At 37.1% G+C, this 22,866-nt stretch overlaps 1 protein-coding gene across 1 annotated transcript in view; it reads right to left on the bottom strand.

Moving 5' to 3' along the window:
* The window catches only part of LOC128119464 (ankyrin repeat domain-containing protein 26-like), a 139,571-nt gene that overhangs the window by 49,590 nt on the left and 67,115 nt on the right, over window positions 1-22,866 (bottom strand). The window contains exons 32-42 of the mRNA XM_052752847.1: window positions 20,055-20,083; window positions 19,550-19,707; window positions 16,631-16,644; window positions 15,069-15,139; window positions 11,501-11,576; window positions 8,863-8,891; window positions 8,698-8,770; window positions 6,179-6,252; window positions 5,550-5,640; window positions 3,696-3,769; window positions 2,169-2,262 (exon numbers count right to left, since the gene is read on the bottom strand). Of these exons, the coding sequence (XP_052608807.1) occupies window positions 2,169-2,262; window positions 3,696-3,769; window positions 5,550-5,640; window positions 6,179-6,252; window positions 8,698-8,770; window positions 8,863-8,891; window positions 11,501-11,576; window positions 15,069-15,139; window positions 16,631-16,644; window positions 19,550-19,707; window positions 20,055-20,083 (783 nt within the window). The remainder of the gene's footprint in view (window positions 1-2,168; window positions 2,263-3,695; window positions 3,770-5,549; window positions 5,641-6,178; window positions 6,253-8,697; window positions 8,771-8,862; window positions 8,892-11,500; window positions 11,577-15,068; window positions 15,140-16,630; window positions 16,645-19,549; window positions 19,708-20,054; window positions 20,084-22,866) is intronic.

Raw genomic sequence — 22,866 nt, 5'->3', positions numbered from 1 at the left:
GAGTGGGTCTCCCACAGATTTTCTTCCATCTTGGCTGGGAGAACTCATCAGGATGGAAGCAACCATATGACTTGGCCACCTTGCTAATGACATTGTAAAGACGACGTCACCACAATCTTGGTTAATGTTACCACACGGCACAGGCCAAAAATGGTGACACTTGTAAAACTTAAGGGCCCCACTCAGCCCTCTGGGTCACAGTCCTTATGTTATTAGACTAAAGAGAAAGCATCAAACATCTAAGGTGATTTTTTTTAATTTAAATGTTTTGTTTTGACAGTCTTTTCATGATGCATTTACTGGCCAGCCATGTGCTCCCAACACTGACATACTAACAAGTGGAACTACCAACTTGAGATTCACAGATTCCCAACGGAGACTCGAAGGATAAATCACCGAGGGCTGCAGAAGCTGCTGCCAATGAGGCACGGCTATAGTAAGTAGGCTTTGCTGCACCAGGGTGCCTCGTTATGAAAGAGAAACTCTACATAGAGAGCTTTAGTAAATATATTGTTGGATTGGGCAAAAACAAAAGCAGACACATGTGAAACAATGTATTGAGTCAGGGAAAGAACATTTTATCTCCGTTAGAGGAAAATGGGCCTGGAAATATCAGACAGAAATAGCAGGTTCAACAGAAGGAAAATCATGCCAACCACCTGAGACTAGGAAGCCATGGATCTTAGAGAAGAACCTGCTGCCACCACATCACTAGACCAGTATAACATCTACCTGAATTTTAAATGTTTGTCCTTATACACACAGGTAACTATAGCACTCACCCCTCATCAAAGAAGCATCTCTTTGTAATAAACAGGAGACTAGCCCTGAAAACTGTAGATGTAATTCTGAATGGCTTTATTAAATAAGAAACACAGAGCCAAATGCAGAGTTAAAAGCCCAAGAGGTCTGAGAGCAGTAGCTAAGAGCTGAGACCAAGACTGCCTTCTTACCACCCGCTACTGCTGCCGTCCTTCTCTTGAGAAACCTACTTCCTGTGTGTCTGTCTTTTTATTGGCTTTCTGTTCAGCCTTTTCATTGGTTGTAAATCCAACCACATGACCTCCTCGTCACTGCCTGTCTATACAGACCTCCAGGTCTCTATGGTTGGTATTGAGATTAAAGGTGTGTGTCTCCATGTTGGCTGTATCCTTGAACACACAAAGATCTGCCTGTCATGTGATTGGGATTAAGGGTGTGTGCTACCACTGCCAGACTTCTGCTAAATGGCTTGCTATTAGCTCTGACCCCCAGGCAACTTTATTTATTAACATACAAATAAAATCACATTTCAGCACAAATAAAATATCACCATAGAAAACCACAAGTTGTCTAAATACAGAGAACAAATCTTAAGATAAGAGAATAGAAAATTAAACATCAAAGGTAGAGAATATACCAAACATTGTTTCTTGAGTTTTTACTAGGTGCATGTTCTGGGATGCATTGGATATAAACAAACATGTCAGTGATGGTCATACATAGGAGCCTTACTAAACTCTGAGTTTAGGAAGGGAGAGAGGAAGGAAGCACAAGAGGAATGTGGAAGGCAGGGTAAGAGACGCAGGGAAGAACTGAATGGAAGGAGCCACACTATCCATGACAACAATGTGCGCATGCGCAACTGGACACAACTGCTTATGTTTATCTAGTGTGAAGAAAACCTAGCTCCGTAAGACCTGGTATTTCTATCCTTAATGCTCCACCAGTAATAAGGAAAGGAGGAGGCCTGGTGACTTCATTCTACTCTTAGTCTCTTAGATTAGACTCTTTGATGCTTCTGTCTTACATGTTTCCTATATTTCTAACACAACTGACTTTCATTTTGTAAAGGTGCTTTCAACTATCTACAGCGGCCTCCTTTCCCTTTATATACTGACTGTAATCCCTCCCATTCCAGTCTCTGTTCTCTCTTCCGAAATACTGTTCCAGTTTCTCAAATTTCCCATTTTACACAGAAACTCTGATGATTTTAATCCTACTTTAGCTCCCTCACCAACTCTAGAAACGTAACCTCCTTTAGAAGCTTAAGAAGAAATAAAGATTAACATCATGTACTATTATACTATTTGCTCCAAGTTAGCATACATGCTGAGCAAAAGATGTCTCCGTCTTCCTGTTTTAATAGGTATTTCTCCGAATGGCTTTTTAATTAACAGGGTTCTCACCTTTCTCTTCAGCAACACCTGTGTTTTCTCCACTTTCTTCAGGATCCATACACACTTGAGCACTCCACTTGGGTTGAAATCGCTCAAAGATGGGCTGATAAAATGAGCATCGGTAAGGAACTGCACAGACGTTTCCTAACACCTTCCCAAGATATAGCTAGACTTCATCTCAAAAGCAACTCGATATAAATAAAAGATGCATTTCAGAAAAGCATATGTGATGAGATCCTTACATATGCTCTCTATATCACATCTTCACTCTATATCTTACATATGCTCTCTATATCACTAGTTGCATAATGGAGACATGATGAGCAAATGCAGCCAAATCATATGAACATGTTCATGCCTAGAGAAGTTATTTAAAACATGACATGGGTAACCATTTAGATAACTGGCTTTCGTAGTGACAACACAATATTGAGATGTCCCAAATCATCTCTAAACCACTATAAAAGAAAGCAGTGTGTGTCCAGTGTCATGGCAAAGCAAAGAGGTATAGCTTATAGAACACATTATCTGCCTCCACACAGTTATAGCACACTCTGCTACCCCCGGGGCCCCATCCCTCTGCTTGTGGACATGGGCAAGGTCCCTAAGAATCATTTCTGTGACATTGCTGATGACCTCCCATTTGCTCTTCTGTATTAGGACTATTTTTTTCTTATATATTTTTGTTGTATATAATACATTTATAATTTTTAAATACCAGAAGGTGTTTGACAGGGTGACTATAGCTCTAATTCCGTTCTCCACACCATTTTAATTTTAATTTTTCAGATGATTCTCTAGTTCCAGTTTCCTAAGCACTGAGGTCATAGGTGAGCACCAGCCTTTCCCTGAGCCCTTAATCTCAGCCTTATAGTTGAGTGCCCATCTCAATTTATTCTAACACCAAGCAAAGTCAATGTGTAATATTGTATTATATTTGCTGATGTCCATCACTGAAATAATGATAACATTAAATGTAATTACATGGAGCACAACCCAAGAGGGCCCATGCTAGAAGGCAGCATTCTATTTATTGTTAGTGGGGCCCAATGTACATCCCTGTAGACTGACACACATGAGATAATGAAGGCAGCAAGAGTCCAAAGGAAAACAAACCCTTACCCTCTGTTATGCTGCTAGTTAGTAGGAAATCTTAGGTGAATTTTTAGTCATTGGGAATGATCATCAAATCAGGCTCAGGAAGGATCACTCTTCTACTGTTCATACTTTAGACCACTTGGTCACCAGTTCAAATCTGGTCTATCTCTGTACTAGGTAAGATGTTACAGGAATGGAACTCCAGCAATAAGAAAAGGTTGTGAAAGAAATCCAAGGATAAGGCTGAGGAGGAGTTAGTTGCTGTACATTCTGAAAATGTTATGCATGGCACAGTTGGCAAAAGGTCCTAAAATTAGATATTAGATGTTAGACATGGTCTCATTATTCTCTAGGACAGTGTGACCATAACTGCCTTGGCCCATGTTCAACATTCACCAATGAGGAGAATCTTAGAGGAAAATGTAAATTCCTGAATACCTTCCACGTCTTCTTGTCACCGCCAAACCTCCCTGTTTGTTCTTTCTTTGGCCTCAGTTGTGCAGTTGTGGCTCCTGGGAGAGGCAATATATGTTAAAATCATGCATTAACACAGTGGAATAACCAGGATCATCTATTTACCCGCTGATACAAATGTTGAAAAAGTAAATGAAGAGTTGGGTTTTCAACTTAACAATTAAATGGTTAGATTCACTGTAATATTCAACTAGGTATTTACTGGTATTTAATTATTTAGAGAGTCATATACCAAATAGATACATAGGCAGAGAAACCACGTTACAGTTAGTCACCACACGTTGAAGATGCAAGCACAAGTGATTCCAGTAGACACAAACTAGCCCTACTTTAGAAACAGAATTGGTTGATATGGTAATTTGAAAGAAAATGCCCCCCAAAGGGAGTGGCACTATTAAGTGTGTCACTATAGGAGGTGGGCTTTGAGGTCTCTTTTGCTCAAGTTTCCCTCAGTGTGACAGTCAGTCAATTTCCTGTTGCCTACAAGATGTGGGACTCTCCGCTGCTCCAGCATCACATCTGCCTGCATGTTGCCATGCTCCCTGCCATGATGATAATCGACTAAAACTCTGAAACTGTAAGCAAGACCCTCAATTAAATGTTTTCTTCATAAGGGTTACTGGGGTCATGGTGTCTCTTCACAGTAATAAAAACCCTAACTAAGAGAGTTGTTACACGGAACCAAATACTGCCATACTGCACACTATTCTCTACCTGGAGAGAGGAATGTGTCTAGGCATTTTCTTAATAATTACATCTTACACTTCGTATCTCCTTCCTATCTGAAATGCTTTGCTCTATTTTTGGACCAGCCTCTTCCTTCTTATAAAACATCACTATATCTGAATTCTTCCTGGATAATAGTTCTCATTCTCCAGGTCAGCATGCATGCTTTTCTTTTAACTACTTTAGAAGTTTATACATTTTTCAAAAATTTTATTTTCATTGGAGTTGTCAATTATTTCTTTGGATTGTTTTAACTCTTTGGCTCTTGGCCTACTGATGACAATGTTTAAATCATCTTTTGTAAAATTAGTATCATACTTATTTTAATAATAATCATTTCTTGGGGTTTTTCTAGGCTTGTGTATGCTCTGGGATCTGGAGGATATAGAGAAATATGTCAGTGATGATTCTACATAGGTATTGCCTGAGGTGACTCATAAAGAGTGAGTTTATGGAGGTAGAGGAGGAAAGCAAGAGCATGGAAGCCAAGGAAAAAAGGCAGGGATGTATTGGAGTAGCATTACATATTAACATATTTACATGTTTGACTGGCCATAGCCTTTTATCTACTGTGCAGAAAACCTAGATATATAAGACCCAATATTGCAGCCCAAAGTCCTCCCAGTAAGGAGGCATGCAGGATGCAGGATGACTTCTAATTTCAGGCTCCTACACTCTTTGGTGCCCTACCTTATAATAAGTCTCTCTACATATCTAATACAGCCACCCTTCATTTTGTAAAGAATTTATCTGCACACTCTCCCCTATACACACCTGCATGACTCCCTTCATTTAATCCCTATAATTTTGACTACTTTAATCTGTGTTCCTTCCTTTTAAACACTCTTCCATTTCCTAATACTTCTCATATTGAGTAAAGACTTTAATACTTCCAATCACACATCAGCTCTCTCAGAGACACTTTCAATGATGTAACTTTTGTTGGAGGCTTGAGAATATACACATTTTGTCATGTAAGACTAGTTTTTAGCTCATGAATAGTGGCTAGGCAGTTGTCTTTGGTGAAGAGAGCAGCTCCATCCTCATGTTTTAACAGGCATTGCTTGCAATGACCTTTGGTAGAGTTCTTACCTCTCTCTTCAGCTCCTGTATTTTTCACGTGTTTTTCAGGATTCACAGATACTCGAGCATTCCGTCTCAGTTGAAGTCGCTCAAAAATAGGCTGTTAAAATTAGGACTAGTAAGGACTTGCACAGAGACTTCCTAACTACCCTCCAAAAACATCACAATTTCCTTTCTTAAAAACAACTAGACATAAATAAAAGAAGCATGTCCTGAAGAGTAAACATATGTAGATAGGTAGATGATTGATAGATAGATAGATAGATAGATAGATAGATAGATAGATAGATAGATAGATAGATGAGAGAGAGAGAGCGAGAGAGTTCTTATATATACTTCCTAAATCACATCTCTATTTCTTCATACAGTGACTGAGCATAGAATTCCACTGACTTACATTTTACTTTGCAAGTAGTTAGAATTTGAGCAATGATGAAAAGAAATCCAAGGATAAGGTTAGGAGCTAGTTACTGTAGATTCTGAAATCAGCATAGATTGTACAAATAAAAACAAGAAGGATACTGAAATTAAATTTTAGATGATGGCCTCATTTCTATTTAGGGCTGTGCAATGTAAGACATCCCTCCCCCTTTACCAATGAAAAGAATCTTGATGTGAGATTGCAAACTCCTGAATACCTTCCACTGCTTCTTGCCACCACCACACCATCCTATCTGTTTTCCCTCCGACCTCAGTTGCACAGTCTTGGCTCCTGACAAATACATATGGGTAAAGTCAGCCAAGAAATCAGTGAAATAAATGCTATCAGCTACAAAACCTTAGATACAAAAATTTCAAAAAAGAACAAAATGTTAGATTTTTATTTTGCGATATAATTTTGCAATAAAAATGTTCGATTAATCTTGATATCAACCAGATGTTTTCTGATCCAGAAATAAATGTCATTATCAAAAGCTTCATAGATCTTATATATAGACAGTAGGAGTCACCATATTCATCCCTTTATATACATGATAAAGATATATGCACTTATTATTCCAATAAACAGAAATGAACACGTCTTCAGTAACGAAACTGACAATATGAATCATATACTCACAATGCTCATTCTTCTGTACTTGCTAAAAGTAACATACCGAAGATCATCTAGGCATGTCCTCAGCCTGGTTACCCCTCATTCCTGCAGCGCTTGTGTCTACTACTTTGACAAATCTTTCCTGACCTCAGCATAAGTTAAATATCCCTTGATTCTATTTCTTTTTTCCCACATATATACATGATGCTTTTCTCACAGCATCCTTAACACTGCATTCATTTCCCAAAGATTCCCTTCCCATTTGAAGTGTAAATTATTGATTCACATACCTAAATATTTTATTTCCAGTCTAGAAGTGACATTTTTTTAAGATTTTGTAAAATTAGTGTTTGAATTGTTTTTCTCTGGAATTATTCATTGAATTTTACTGGTTTCTGGCCCTGGAATGTAAAGGGGTGAGCAAGTATTGCAGCAGTGCCCTTACAAGAGAATTGTTTGATCTGTCTCTTAATGACAAGAGGGTAAGTATATAGTGATGGATATGGTAAAGTGGTATGTGAGCATACTAAGGGAATCACAGAGTTTGAACTTGCAGATACATCTAAAATTATAGGTAGGTTATCACCTCATTAGTAGTACATGAGAAGTTGGTAGAGATGGTCAAGGGCTGGAAAGGGAAGGCCGAGAAGGAATCAGGTCATTAAGGTTTACTGTATTATGTTAAGATGCTTGAACACTAAAATTTGAAGGAAATGTTCATCTCTCACTTTTGCAACCAAGGCAGGTCGACTCAAGATATGAGAAGGACAATATTTTTGAATGGCATGTAAAAAAAATGGAGACAAATTTTTGAGTAGGATACGAAACTGAAAACTCATGAAACTCTGAACTCGGGGAAAGGTTCCAGAACATTTAACAATACTAGCTCAGAAAAAAAAAATACGTAAGAAAAAAATCATTAAAAGAATGTAATGTAAACTTGGACCCCTAAACAACTAGATATTGATACTGCTTTCTTGTGAAACACGTGGTGAACTGAGTGAAATGACTGAGTGATTTCTGTTTGCTTTTACCCTTTTCTCCTTTCTCGCTGTGTTGGTGATTTTCATTTAATATTTCTCATGAATGTATGTTTCTCATAAAAATTCCCATTAATAAATTATATGATGGATACGTTTATGTTCACTCTCATTGCATGTAATTGACACTGTTCTAAAAAATTATAAAATTAATTCTTTTGGTTAGTGATAGGTAAGACAACCTGTTATATTACATTGAGGTATGTAAATTCCAGCTGCAGTCTAGATATCATGGTTGACCATGGCCACTGACTTAAGTAGTACATTAATTGAGGCACAAATCAGATATATCATGCTCATAGACTGTTTCCACAATGGATTCCAAAATACTGTGTAATTTCACTAGACCAGTTATTTCTATATTGTATTATGTCTTTTCCATACAATGTGCTCTCATCATGTTCGCCCCCCAACTCCTCCCAGATCTGCCCCTATACATCCCATGCTATGTCCTTTTTGAAAAAAAGAAATCAAGTCCAATTTGTGCTGCCCATCTATTCTTGATATGTGGTCTTCCACGGGAGCATGGTCAGCATACGTAGGGCTGCACTCTTAAAGAAAACTGACTCTGCCTCTCTCATAGGGGTGGATAGGACTTCCTGCCCACCTCCCTTCCACATTCTAAGATTTAGCCTTGAGTTCTTACAGGTTTTGTACATTCTGTCATAACCACTGTGAAATAATATATGATGTTCAAAGGATCACTCAGCACTCCTGGTCATGCCTCAGCCTCCCAATTAACTGGATGTGAATGCACAGACAGCTTTGAGGAAACACTCAAGAAGATATGTTACATTTTGTGCATCCTGATGTTTAATAACTAATCTCAACTAATCACTAGGAAATGTATGGATTCCAAAATTGAAATTCAAATGAGCTGATACATAACCACCAAAGTGCCTGAGTGGTAACTCATAATGTTGAAAACCGAATCTTAATTGGTAAATACCTCATTTTTAGTTAATAATGCTTAAATGATATTTACATTTCTTACATTTAATCCTTCCACTAAATTAGAGAACTATATTGTAGGGAAGAAAAAATTGGACATTTCAAATATTCATGTGTTTGATAAATGTACCTGCCATGAATGATTTTTCCTGCTTCACTGTTGAATCTTCAGTTAGCACAAAATCTTGTTTTTCAATGGCATCCTGCATGGGTTTGAAACAAGATGTTTAATGACGCTTCTATATTTCATATAGTAGGACATTAAGGATACAGAAGAAAATGTAAACATTTTTACCTTTATTTCAGAATATTCAGCAGGAAAACCTGAAAAACCAGAGACTTGCAATTAACTGTATGTTAACATGACAAAGTCAATCAAAATTGCATGCAGAATCAGTGTTGAAAATAATCAGCATAGTTATCATTGGGAATATTTCTCTTAAGAGTAGAGTTTGGTTTATCTTCACTTTGCTCTGTTATAGTCTTATTAGGAGATTAAGTAAAAATCAAGGATAAAATGAGGTTTTAACTTAAAGTTAAATGAAACTATTTAATGTGAGATTATGATTCCAGGAATCACAGCTAAATAGAAAAGACTCATATCAATGCCAGTATTTCACTTCTAATTGATGGAGGGAAAGGCAACCTCTTTCATGAAATGACATTATCTAACCTAGATGTCAAAATGAACAGTAGCATGACACTGCATATATTGCCAGTCAAATTTTCAGAATAAGAATTTGTTTCTCCATATTATTAATTCAGAACAGAGAACACAGTCATTAAATCCAGGGAAATACACAAGTCAATTTTTTTGTTAAAGAATCCTTTCCAATTTGATTAACCTGTATACTAACATTAAAAATAATGATGTAAAAATATTCCTCCTTTGCTGATACATATGGATTATTGTGAAGACTACATTTCCTTTTCCACTCTGGTTACAATACTCTTAACTTTTTTCTTTGTTTGTTTGTTTTAGGTTTTTTGAGACAGGGTTTCTCTGTGTAGCCATAGCTGTCCTGGAACTCATTTTGTAGATGAGGTCAGCCTCGAATTCACAGAGATCCACCTACCTTGGCCTCCCAAGTGTTGGGATTAATGGTGTGCAACACCACTGCCTGGCTTTTTTAAAATACCCTACATTTTTAAGTAAATGCTTCTCATAAGGTCTGAGAATCTAAAACATAATACAATCCATAAGAAGTTTACTGTAGTGAAATGGAATTGTCATATAAAAATAAATGGAATTTTCACAAAATAATTAGCAGTTACTAACCAGCTATCATAGCAATCAGTACAACAGTCAATATAATGCACAATCCTGGTGTGCTCTTTTCCAAAACTGCATTGGTTTGTTGTATTGTGTGAGTAACCAGTTTGTTTCAAAATTATTTTCTGAGTTATTAGTATCTGACACCAGAATTTAAAACATGTAGGCAAATGTGTCAGGGATGGATGGCCCATCAGAAGAAAGCCTGGATTTGACTCCTGTAGATTAAGTTTAGAAAGATGGAGGGAAGATTCGGGGCATGAAACACTGTGGCAAAGAAGTATTAAATGGTAAAAATACTGGTCTAAAAATAATGAGGATTGAGCTGCTGTTTAGTAGAATCGGAGTACTTGATAGTAGTTGGAAAAGGCTGAAAACACAGTGTTAGGCAGGAATGATATTGTAGAACCTTTATGTGGAGCTGGGAGTTCTGAAGTGCACTTCCAAGGTACAGGGACACTGAGGTTTGAAGCTGAACTTCACATGCATCTTTGCCACTAAGATGCATCTTCCTATACGGCTAATAACCTTCCATTCTCTAAAATAACTTTTATTTTCACAGTCCCTACTCAGATAAAGCTACCCGATTTTTCTTCATGTGCTTCCTATGCTGTTGAAGGTCTTCACCTTCATTTCAACCCCTCTACTTCTTCTCATTTTCTAATATTCATCAACTGGGAAACACCTAATAGTGTAACTCATCTCCAGTGCCACTCTCAATTTAACCTGTTTTTTTTCCAGATTTTGTGAGATATATAAATTGTTTCCATTTAATATACTTATTGTGTGTTCTTGTATGTGCACATATTCATATCTATATGGGTGCACATGTGTGTGTAGGTGTACAAACAACTGAATGCGTATGCATGTGGAGAAAACATTGGGCATCATCCTCAAGAACATCATCCACTTCTTTTAGGCAGAGTCTCTCATGTCCTGGAACTCATCAATTAACCTAGACTGGCTGGTGGGTGAGCCTCAGGTATTCTCCCAGTCCTGCTTTCCTATAAGCACATATCACCAAGCCTACCTATCATTTTTATGTGGGTTCAGTGGTTCAAACTCATATCCTTACTTAAAATGCAAGAACATTACCAACTGAGTGGTTCTCCTATTCCCTCCATTTAAAAATTGTAACTTAAATAGGTAATAGGTTACATTGGGGGTGGGTAGGAAAATATCTCACTCCCTCTGTCTATAGCATTATCAGGTGTATTTTTAAATTTTTTACAGTATGTGTTTGTGTATGTGTGCGTGTGCATATGGGAGATGTGGTGTGTGTGTGTGTGTGTGTGTGTGTGTGTGTGTGTGCGCGCGCGCACACGCGTGTGCATGTGCATGTGTGTGTGTGTGGTGTGGTGTGCATGAGCACATGTTGAAGTCAGAGGTCTCAGTTTCTTCTCATCTTCCACCTCCTTGAGCCAAAGTCTCCCTTCTTTTTCAGCACAACGTACTAGAGGTTAGCTGGCCTGTAAAATACTAGTTGATTCTTCTATCTCTCTCTCCCATTTTGCTGCAGATGTGCACCACCACATTGGGACTTTTACATGGGTTCTGGGGATCAAACTTGGTTTGTCAACTTGAGTAGGAAATGCTTTTAAGCAATGAGAAATCTCCCTGAGCCTCTTGAATGGAATTGTTAATAACATAGAGTTCTTACCTTTCTTCTGGCCACTCATGACATTTACTCCTTTTTCATCTTGCGTGGGTAAATGTGCATCTTGAGGTTGCTTAAACATATTTTTAAATTAGTGTCAATATTAAGTTGCATAGAGATTTCCTAATCAATTTTCAAAAAAAATTCAATTTCTATTTTAAAATTAATTGAAAATAAAACAATCATGAATGGAAACACAATTTAATGAAGATGGAAAGACCAAAGAAATGAAGGAGGACGGGAGGAAGATAGGGAGAAAGAAAGGAAGGAAGGAAATGCACTTCATTGGAAAATGTATATTTAAAGCAGGAGACTTGAGTCATTCCTTATCCCCACAGTTATCTATTGAATATTCACTAAGATTTTATTTGACCATGACTGCATATCTTATCAAGTTTTAAACCATTTATATTGATAATATCATTGAGGAGGTAGAAGTATGGATGTCTTGGAGGTTCATGATATTTTTCTCTTCTTTGCACTTTGGCTGTGAACAAATGTGCCACTTAATCATATATTATTGAAGCTACTATCAAAAATAAGTTATACATAGAGATCACTAAACACTTTCCAAGACAATATCTCAATTCCTATTTTTTAAATTAATTATGCTGAAAAATTTTTAAAATGAATAAAAATTTAAAAATCATCAAATATGTTTTCTTAATAATGTCTATGTTTTATCTTCAGAGAGTTGCTGACCATGTAGACTAATCATGGAGACCCAGAGGATATAGATTTATAGTCGTTAACATAGCCAGTGTGCACGCTTAAATGAAGAATGAACTTCAGAATACCAAAATATTATCCCCTTGGAAAATTACAAAGTGCTTTTATAATTTAGAAGAATTTTGTTTTATGATATCATTAATGATGCAAAACATTTCCAATGACAGAAGCATTTTGTGTCTAAAGAACTATAAAGAGAGGCTTCAAAGTATGTGATGCTGAGTATAACAAAGATTTATAGGAGCTTCCCCATTTAGGTATCCTGGGGAAAAAAATGTTATGAAGAAGAAAGCTAGTGGAACAAAGTGATAAATTAATATGGGAATTTTTCCATAGATTATCTAAATAAAGACAAGGAATATTAGATATCATATAGGGTTCTTTCCCAATTAAGAGAGAACTTCAAAAATATGGCAAACCATATTATAGTTTCTTACTTGTGAAATTTATTTTTCATAGAATATGATAAATGAAATGACTGTAATGATGGTTCTATTACTCAATGCGTCCTGTACCATCCAGGATGCTAAGTCTCAACCAGTGGACTGATGTGATCTACTGTTCTCTTTTCCAAACGGACTTTCTCACGGCTCCCTCTCCCTCCTTTGGTTGGAGCTTCACAGTCGCCTTCAGAAAGACTTTTCTCTGAGTACAGGTTCTGCTTTCATCACCATACTCACCCCTGCAACATTCTCCAACCAAGCATTACATGTATTCTCCAGCTGGAACACAGATGTTGTTTTCTCATTACTTGTTTGACTATTAAAATACTGTCTACATACTCATGTGACACATTCTACATTTAACACCCTCATACATGATTGATATTGGAAACCCACAAATTATTTGAGGTCAAAGAAATTAAAATGTGTATAAAGAAGCCTTGGATACTACATGCTCTATTCCATTAGTATATTCCTTCAACAGTTTTATACAAGATCCACAAGGTAGCATACATTTATGTATTCTTGTTCCACTGTCCAGTCCTGACATGTTCTAACACCAAGTAAAGTGAAGGAGTAACATCGTTCATTATATTTGCTGACTCTTGTCCTTGAAACAAAGACAAGTACAGTATAGAAACAAATACATGGTTTTAAAAAATAAAGTCTTTAAAGAAACAGTAAAATTAATATAAAAAATAAGCCACGTAGAGATGACTATTACACAGAGAGTCTGGATTGTGTTGTCTTTGGGATTCTTAACTACAGAGAGATATTTGATTGTAAAGGAAGCTGAGTTAAACCAGTATGTATATTTTAAAGATACTTTGACTTCAAAATTTGGATGTAAGGATATGTTGCTTTGGAAAAGAGTCTCTTTTGTTTCCACAGAAAGCAAGAGGCTATGGATTTGTTCCAGATTAAGACACATCAGGTCTGACCAGCCAAGACCACCTGAAAGGTCTCCGATGACACCATGGCCCAGATGATCCAACATCCAGAACCGTTTCAAGGCAACTGGCTCAGATGATACAGCCTCACGGACTACTCCATAATCCTAAAATGTTCTTTGTGTCCCCATAAGATACAGCGCCCCCCTCCAGCAGGAAGTAGTAAGAGAAGCTACGCCCAAATTCCCAAATATACCAAGCTGACTTTGGAGATGTGTAAAGGTTAAAACCTTCCTTTTTAAGAAAAGAAAAAGGGGAGGTGCTGTGGGATGGTCTGTATGTCAAATGTGTTGCTGATTGGTCAATGAATAAATCACTGATTGGCCCGTGGCCAGGCAGGAAGTATAAGCGGGACAAGGAGGAGAAAAAACTGGGAAGTGGAAGGCTGAGAGAGGAGACACTGCCAGCCGCCATCAGGACAAGGAAGATGTAAAGTACCGGTAAGCCACAAGCCACGTGGCAAGGTATAGATTAATAGAAATGGATTAATTTAAGCTGTAAGAACAGTTAGCAAGAAGCCTGCCACGGCCATATAGTTTGAAACCAATATAAGTCTCTGTGTTTATTTGATTGGGTTTAAGCGGCTTGGGACTGGCGGGTGAGAGAGATTTGTCCTGACTGTGGGCCAGGCAGGAAAACTCTAGCAACAGACAAGTTTAAAATTTATTCTTTTTTTTTTTTTTTTTTTTTTTTTTTTTTTTTTTTTTTTTTTTTTAAAGATTTATTTATTTATTATGTATACAGTATTCTGCCTACAATGTAGGCTTGCAGGCCAGAAGAGGGCACCAGATCTCATTACGGATGGTTGTGAGCCACCATGCGGTTGCTGGGAATTGAACTCAGGACCTCTGGAAGAACAGCCAGTGCTCTTAACCTCTGAGCCATCTCTCCAGCCCCTAAAATTTATTCTTTAGAGGATAACACCAAAAGCCACTTTCTATGATTTATTATTCTCCTTATAGGTAATAGGGCTGATTACATGTTTCTCACATAACAGAGACACTGACAACAACTGAAGAACCAAACGATGGATGGAAACTTGAAGCTGTGAAATACTGATTAGCAACAGGTAGTACAAATTTTGAGTCACTAAGATAGTAACTCCTTAGCATGAATTAAATTCAGGGGAAATTGCCGTTATACTGCTCAAAACTTAATTTCTGACTGATAGAATTCAAATTTGACTGTCTTTAACATGTGAAGACATTAAAGAACTGAAAAACACACAAAAATGATTTTTAATTGGAACAAATCCAAGGATAAGGTTTATTTTACGGCACTGTTGATTCTAAAACTAGCATATTGCCTAGCTACATAGTTGAGATTAAATATTAAATCACAATCTATTGATTCTTCATGGAAGTAAAACACTAACTTCATATGACCCATAGGTTCAACATTTGCCAGTGAAAATCTTAAAAAAGAGAATTTGTTGAAATATTTATGTACCTTTAGGTGTTCCCCTTCACTGTCATCAGGCCATTCTTCCTCTTCCTCTGAGGACAAGCGTGCATCTGATTCTGACAAATCCATATTAGTTCAAATAAAATATTAGTTAAAATAAACTACAAAGACAGTTTGATAAAAGAGGTAGGCTTTATAATAATATAGAGAAGAAAGCTAATAATTAGTGGTAATACAAAATGGATATTTAGTTACTAATTTAGGAACTTTGATTGAGGCACAGCAGTGGAGGAGAAGTTATTTCATCAATATCACACAGTTACAAACCCGGCAACATGAATGACCTGCCTGCATGATATACTGGTGCAATCGTGGCATCAAAGTTATGAGAGTAACCAACCACTTTTCACTGGGTTTAAGGCCCAGTCCATAAGATGGAATTGCTAAAGGGTCCAAGAGTCTGGGATTACATAGGTCATGGGTCTAAGAGAAAAAGCTACTAGTACTTCTCTGCTAAAGGAATGTGCAATAAAATGACTCCTAAGGACATTGAAGTAGCCATAGATCAACCCTCATCAGAGAAGCTTCTTCTTGCAGAGGATGAGAAATGGCACAGAGAACCACAGCTAGACAGTGCACAAGGTGTGAGAGGCATTGGAGCACTCAGTCCTGAAAGGGATGTCTTTGTCAAACCCCTCCCCTCAGTACTCAAGGATCTAGGCATAAGAGGAAATAGAAAAATTATAGGGGCCATAGGTGGTGGATGGTTCCAGAGAAAAAGCATCTTCCAGACACAACATGACTGAAACCCAGATGAGCTCACAGAGACTGTGACAGCATGCACGGGACCTGCAAGATTCAAACCAGACAAAATCCCAGAACTACAAAGACCAAGTGGACTCAAATCCCCACCCCTAACCAAGAAGCTATTTGCAATCGATACCTTCTGACAAAGGGAACATCAGTCCCTCAAATGGCATGACACCGGAGTGACAACCACACTTCAGGGAAAGTCCCATGCCCAGGAGTCAGCACAAAATGAACTCCGTGTTTTTCTGGTGTGTGCTTTTATTTGGTTTAGTTTTATTTTGGCCATTTTTCTGTCTTACTGGTTTTCTTTGTTTGCTTATTTTGATTTTTTTTAATTTGAGAATGAGGGAACATAAAATTGGGTAGGTAGAGAGGTAAAGAGGATCTGAGGAGTTGGGAGGGGGGGAATACCCTAATCTTTACCTGTTTACTTTAAGACATCATGTATATTTGAAGGTAAACTGAGTTTGTAGACAGCAGAAAGATGGAGTTTGTTTCTTAATTCATTCAGTTAACCTGTGTCTCTTGATTGGGAAATTGAATTCATTAATATTTAACATTATTTTGAAAGATGTATATTGATTACTGTCATTTGTTGTTGTTGTTGCTGCTGCTGCTGCTGCTGCTGCTGCTGCTGCAGCTGTTTGCAGTGTTCTTGGCCCTACACTGACTTAGGAAATACATCAACTACCAGAAGCTCCAATATGTCACTTCTACAATGAGTCATTCCATGAATAAGGCCTGTATACAGCTCAAACATGCATTCACAAATTATTCTACTAAAAAAATGGACACACCAATAAGAGCAAAACTGAAATGTAAGAAAATCAAATGAAATCACACCGGACACTTATCTCTATTGCCTCTCTACTTATCCTGGTTTTCCTTCCATAACTAGGATTGCACAACCTGTGGAGGAGGGATCTATTTCAGCTTATACTTCCTACTCTATCACCAAGGCAGGAACTCACAGCAGAACCTGGGAGCAGGAACTGAAGCAAAGGGACTGTAGAGGTACACAGCTTACTGGTTTACTCAGCTTGCTTTCTTACACAACACAGGGCCACCCTCCCAAGGGTGGCACCAATGCAATCATTGATCAAGAAAATGCCCCCACAGAACTTGCCTATAGGCCAATCTGATAGAGGTACTTTCTCAACTGAGGTTTCCTATTCCCCAATGAATCCAGCTTGTAACAAGTTGACACAGTAACTAACCAACACAACCATGTTCAAGAAACAATATGAAGGATTACAGTTTACCCTGCTAATATGATATGTGAGTAACATATCTGTGGATTTAGATTCATTCTCCAAACCAATTAAAATAAACAAATGAAGACAATAGGTAGATGTATCAACATTATAAGTATAAGGATTTGGAATTAAAACTGGTAGTAACAATTCTTGGAGGTCTCTGGATATTTTCTAAATTAAAGAATAAAATTAATACTGCAGATTAAAGTAAAAACTAGAAAGTATAGTGTAATATTTATATATATATATATATATATATATATAATGTGAGGCCCCTGTTACAGATTTGGTATCATATCTGACTAAGGGCATTACTTAAGTAACTGATAATATAAAAATAAATTATAACAATCAATAGTAAATCAGTTGAGTATGCTTTATTTTTAAAATTGTATTATTGGAAGACCAGATGGTGCTTGCCTTTATTCCCAACACTCAAGAGGCAGATGCATATGGACCTCTGTGAGTTCAAGGCCAACCTGGTCTATATAGTTAGTTTTAGGATAGCTGTGAACACAGTAAGACCCAGTTTCACAAAAATAAAAAACAAAACCCTGTACATTAGTTCCAGTTATAGACCTGCTACCATAATTGACCAGGGGCGATAAGTTCAAGAGTCTATTGACTAAAAGACAAATTAGATGAAGACATACAAGCCTGAATAAAGCTGAACTCTACCATATTTTCCACTGAATGTATGACCTTAGACCACAACAGAGAAGTCTTGCAAGATAACACTTGCTTCTCAGAGAACAATTTTGTAATGAAAAGAAAATGTATGTAGAAGAGTGTCATAGAGACAATAATTATGAACCCAGCATCCTAGTGAAGCCAGGCATGATGGCACTTGCTTTTATCTTAGACCTTGGGAGGCAGATGCAATGGGTTTCTGAGGGTTTAAGTCTACATAGTAAATTCCAAGACATCCAGGGCTACACAGTACAACCCAGTCTCAAAAACAATAAATAAAAGACTGCGAGCCAGTACATTGAGCAAATACTTCTTTCTAGTAACACATACTGGGCAGCAAAAGGTCTCTTTGGATGCAAAGTAGGAACAGAAAAAGAAATTGCCCTGACTTTTTCTCCATTGTTCAATGAAGAAAAAATGGAGGCTTTATTTAGCCAAAATTTAAATCCTTCTGGAATCATCCTAATAAAAGAATAGGAAACCCCTGATCCAACTAGATACAGATTTCTGTACCTGTAGCCAGGAGCTGCATATTTTTGGGCTTTGTTGTACTTTTTATTTCTCAGTTAAAATCTTAGACTGAACAATTCCATATTTCCCCAGAAGTGTAGAGGCCAATGCAAGTTTACAATCCTGACTGAAAATAATCTTGCTTCTATATCATCTAAACCCACACTCATTCACTCCTGTCTATTAAGCACCGCACTATCCAGGAGAAACTAGCAAATTGTGAAACTGAATAGAACCCACTCTTACTTAGATTCTTGTAACTGTACCATATGTGGTAGCCTCATCTTTTCCACATTTTGATAAAATAAACTTTTTCTTAAAAAAGAAATCAAATTAGATTAAGATAACCAAAAGATTATGTATCTGAGTGCAACTAATAAGCACACTTTGAATTCTTAATGCACATGAACTTATCAGATAGCTCGGAATACCTCATACATATGGATATCAAGAAAATTCTAGTCTCTACACCATTATTAAGCAAGTACTACTAGAAACAATATTCTCAAATTTTGCAAAATGCTGTGGAACAATCTTTGTACACTGTAAATATATATTGCTCCCATTGTTAATAAAAAAAGCTGGTTGGCTGATGGTTAGGCAGGATTTGGGGGGCAGAGAGAATGCTAGGAGTGAAGAAGGGTGGAGTCAGAGGAATTGCCAGATGGAAAGGAAGCAGGACATGTACAAAACGAGGTAACAAACCATGAGCCACATGGCAGCACAAAGATTAATAGAAATGGGTTAATTTAAGTTATAAGAGCTAGCTAAAAACAAGCCTAAGCTATTGGGCAAGCATTTTAATGAATATTAAACTTCTTTTCAGTTATTTGGGAGTGACTGCCAGGACACAGAAAAACTCTATCTATAGTAAAATCCTTGGACTTTTACATACAACTGCAGCTATTCCATAAGAAGCATGGTGATGCTTCATTCAAGTCCATGGGAAGTCTGCCCCTTTCTGAATGGAAACAGAGGAGGAGTAGAAGGGAGGGGAGGTAGAAGGGAATCAGGCAGGGGACAGGGAGGAGAAGAGAGAAGGGAAACTGTGGTAGGTAAAATGAATGAAAATGTTAATTAAATAAAATAAAATTTAAAGGAGTCACAGCAAAAAAAAGCATAGTGATTTGAAAATGAGAGTGTTGGGGTACTAAGACATAAGATGAAATATTTGAGTTATAGTTACAAATCTGAAGAGATTATGTTGTTACTGAATAGCTTTTTGGAAAGATAATCCAAACAGTGATACTTTATTTGTACCAAATTTTCACATAAAAGTTGAAGGGCAGAGGATGGAAATCACAAGACCATGCGCACTTTCTGTTCTGAAGCATCTTCCCAGAACTGCAGAATGTACCTGGGTCAAATGCTTTGACTTCTTCCATTGCTGGTGCTTCACACAGAAGAGGAGTTTTCTTCTGTATGGGTTTTAAAACAAGACACTTAAATGGCTTTAGTGGTTAAAAGCATTTGCTGTTCAACCATGAGGACCAAAGTTGGGAATCTGATACCCATGTAACAAGTCAAGCATCCACCAAACACATGTAAACTCAAAGGGACCAGTGCCCTTTTATGGCCTCTATGCAGGCATAGGCATATACATAATCACACACATACACACATACAATCAGGTGGATACACAAAAATAAATACATACACCCTCAGGTGGATACACAAAAATACATACATCTTTTTTAAAGTAACACTTGCTTATTTCAAATAGTATGAATTTAATGATGTAAGATAAAAACCTAAAACTTATTACCTTCAATTGAGCATAGTCTTCAGGAGAGTCTAAAAAGTCAGAGACATAATTAATTATATGTAAACATGATAAAGTTAAACATACTTCCCATACAGAATTACTAGCAAAAAAATATTCCTGGTGGTTAACTTTCAAAATATTATTAATTTTAGTGTTGGGGGCACCTCTTTTGTTTTTCTCTTCTAATTGAGTAAAAACAACCTACATCAGTATGGCATTCCTAAGTGTTGGAAAACTAAATGAAACTGTGATTATGGGATGATATCGTGACCCAAAAATAATAATTCCGCTCTGACTGTAGCAAGAAACAGAATAGCTCTTTAGCAAGATATTTCCATATCATTCATGCCAATATTGAATGTGAGTTCTCTGTGTCCTCATTTTTGATAAAGTTTAGAAGCTCAAAGCAGCACCAATATTTAGAGAAAGGAGAATTATTTCAATGAAGTTTCTGAGTCAATCACATTGAATGCACTCATGAAAACATAGTACATAGAATTGTTCATTTTTGCATGTTTGTGAACTATTTTTAGGACCATATTTCTGGGTTTCCTCTAGTTTTCACATCTTAATTAAGTTCTTAGTGAGCACTTTGGAAATAGTATGCAAACCTAATCCACATGAGGAATAAGAAGCTGTTAGTGCTGAATGATTGCCAAAGTTTAAAGAAGCTTGACTTTTATGGGAGAATGGGAGATTACTAAAGTGCTCCATGTGAAATGTAAGCCATGTTTATACAAGACAGCCCTACTATTCCAACGATTGGTGTATCATGTAACTTATCACTAGATTATATCAAACAGCCTGTGTTTCTACAAATTGGCTTCTTCTTTCGCATGTATCCCACTGAAAGTGAGAGGTTAAGGTAACCATGGCCTTTGCTGCCTCCAAGTGATTGAGTGGAGAATTGAGTGTCTGCCACTCGCCATGGTTTTCCATTCACTCTCCTTCCAATAATAGTCTAGACTTTAATTTAGAGGGAAGTATATGAAAGTGTAATGAGCTGAGTTCTCTCAAGCTCCTCATCTGTGACTGAATGTACAGGGGATTTCCCCCTCCTTGTTCTGTCTACCTGGTTGACCTTTCTATGAAAATATTCTCCACATCATTCACCTTTTTATTTTTCATTTCTACATTTTAAATGAATGTGTCTGACAACTTCCATTCCTCTCAGCTTAACAATAGTAACTTCAAACTTGGAATTAAAATCCTAAAAAACACTTGGAGGCATATGAGATTATTATTCAAGAAACAGACAAATTATTTTATGTTTGCCTGTCTGTATTCTTTTCCATTGGCTGGGAAAAGAATGAAGACTAATAGCAAAGTCTCTGCTTTCTTCTGTCCTTTCTGTGTGCTGGATCATTACCCAGTGGTTATTTGGACATCTTTAGAAAGATGTCTATGTAATTGTCACTAAAATTCAGTTCAGAACTCTGGCAGCATCCACACCACATGACAACTTCAAAATGAGGACCAGAACTTCTCACCACAATTAGCATTTTGAACATAGCTCCCAACAAACTGCACATGAAAGGTGTAAAAATTCTGATCATTATGAAGTAGTCCATATTCCATTACCATAACTTGATTTTTTAGACTCTAGAAGCTAAAACCTAAAGCTATTTTTCCCTATAAGGTCTCCCAAATTGAAATGACATAAGGTACCATAACCCTTTAAAGAGGATTTGGCATTTGTGAACACCGCACAGAGACTGCGACAGCATGAATTAAACAAAATCCAACACTGAGAAGTGGACACAAAGTCCCACCCCTAAACAAGAAGCGATTTGCAATTGGTATTGCTGTGATAGGGGGAAAAAATCAGTTTTCTCCAATGTCATCAATTTCATTCCAGGATAGGTCCCATCCCAGAAATAGTTGACCAACATAAAATAGATTCCATGGTTTTGTTTGCTTGTTTGGTTGGTTGAGGAATGTGTGTGTATGTGTGTGTGTATGTGTGTGTGTGTGTGTGTGTGTGTGTGTGTGTGTGTGTGTGTGTGTGTATGTGTGTGTCCTTTTTTGTTATGGTTTGGTGTTTTTTTATCTTTGGGGTTTTTTGTTTTGTTTTGTGTTTAGGGTTTTATTTTTTGAGAGAAGAAAAGAACATGAATGGGTATGGAGGTGGTGAGAATCTGGGAAGACTTGGGAGAAGGAAAATACAATAAAAATATAATGCATGAAAAATTTTTAAATGATTTTAATGTAATAGTAAATAAATAATCAGGCTTTGGGCCAATTCTGTCATTTCTTAACACTGCATAAATAATCTATATTTTCTCATACCTAATGTACTTTTCTTTTTCTTATGTGGTAACACTATGAAAAGTATTAACACTATGTGATGAAAATTATTCAAATACAGGGCTTAGCACAGTGCTCAGACTTATCTATTGTAAATCAAATGCAGACCTTTATGTCTCATTGCTTTAATCCTTAATGGCTTCCCTGAGGTCAAGAAGACAAGGTTCACTGGGAGCGCTTTACCCCAGTGAACCTTGTACAAACTTACACAGCATTTGTATAATCAGCTCACACTAGAGTCTTCCCACAGATCTGATACCATCATTCATTATCTAAAGTTTTTTTTCATGCTTTTTCCTCTATACTCCTGCTTTATTTTACTTAATTTGGTTCCTATACTCTTTCTTCTTCCATTTTTTATTACACTTGATCTACTTTGAATGTGGAAGCATGTGAATGTCTTGTGCCACTGAGTGAGTGTGGACGTCAGAGGACAATTGCCAAGAGTCAGTTTTCCTCCCACTACCTGGGTTCCTGGGTCTAACTCCAGCCTTAATAGCCCATG

Source organism: Peromyscus californicus, unplaced genomic scaffold, assembly GCF_007827085.1.
Source record: "Peromyscus californicus insignis strain IS unplaced genomic scaffold, ASM782708v3 Scaffold_23__1_contigs__length_62951481, whole genome shotgun sequence".
In the NCBI taxonomy this organism is placed as follows: Eukaryota; Metazoa; Chordata; class Mammalia; order Rodentia; family Cricetidae; genus Peromyscus; species Peromyscus californicus.
Note: the sequence above shows the minus strand (reverse complement) of the source record. Positions and strands in the feature narration are given on the sequence as shown.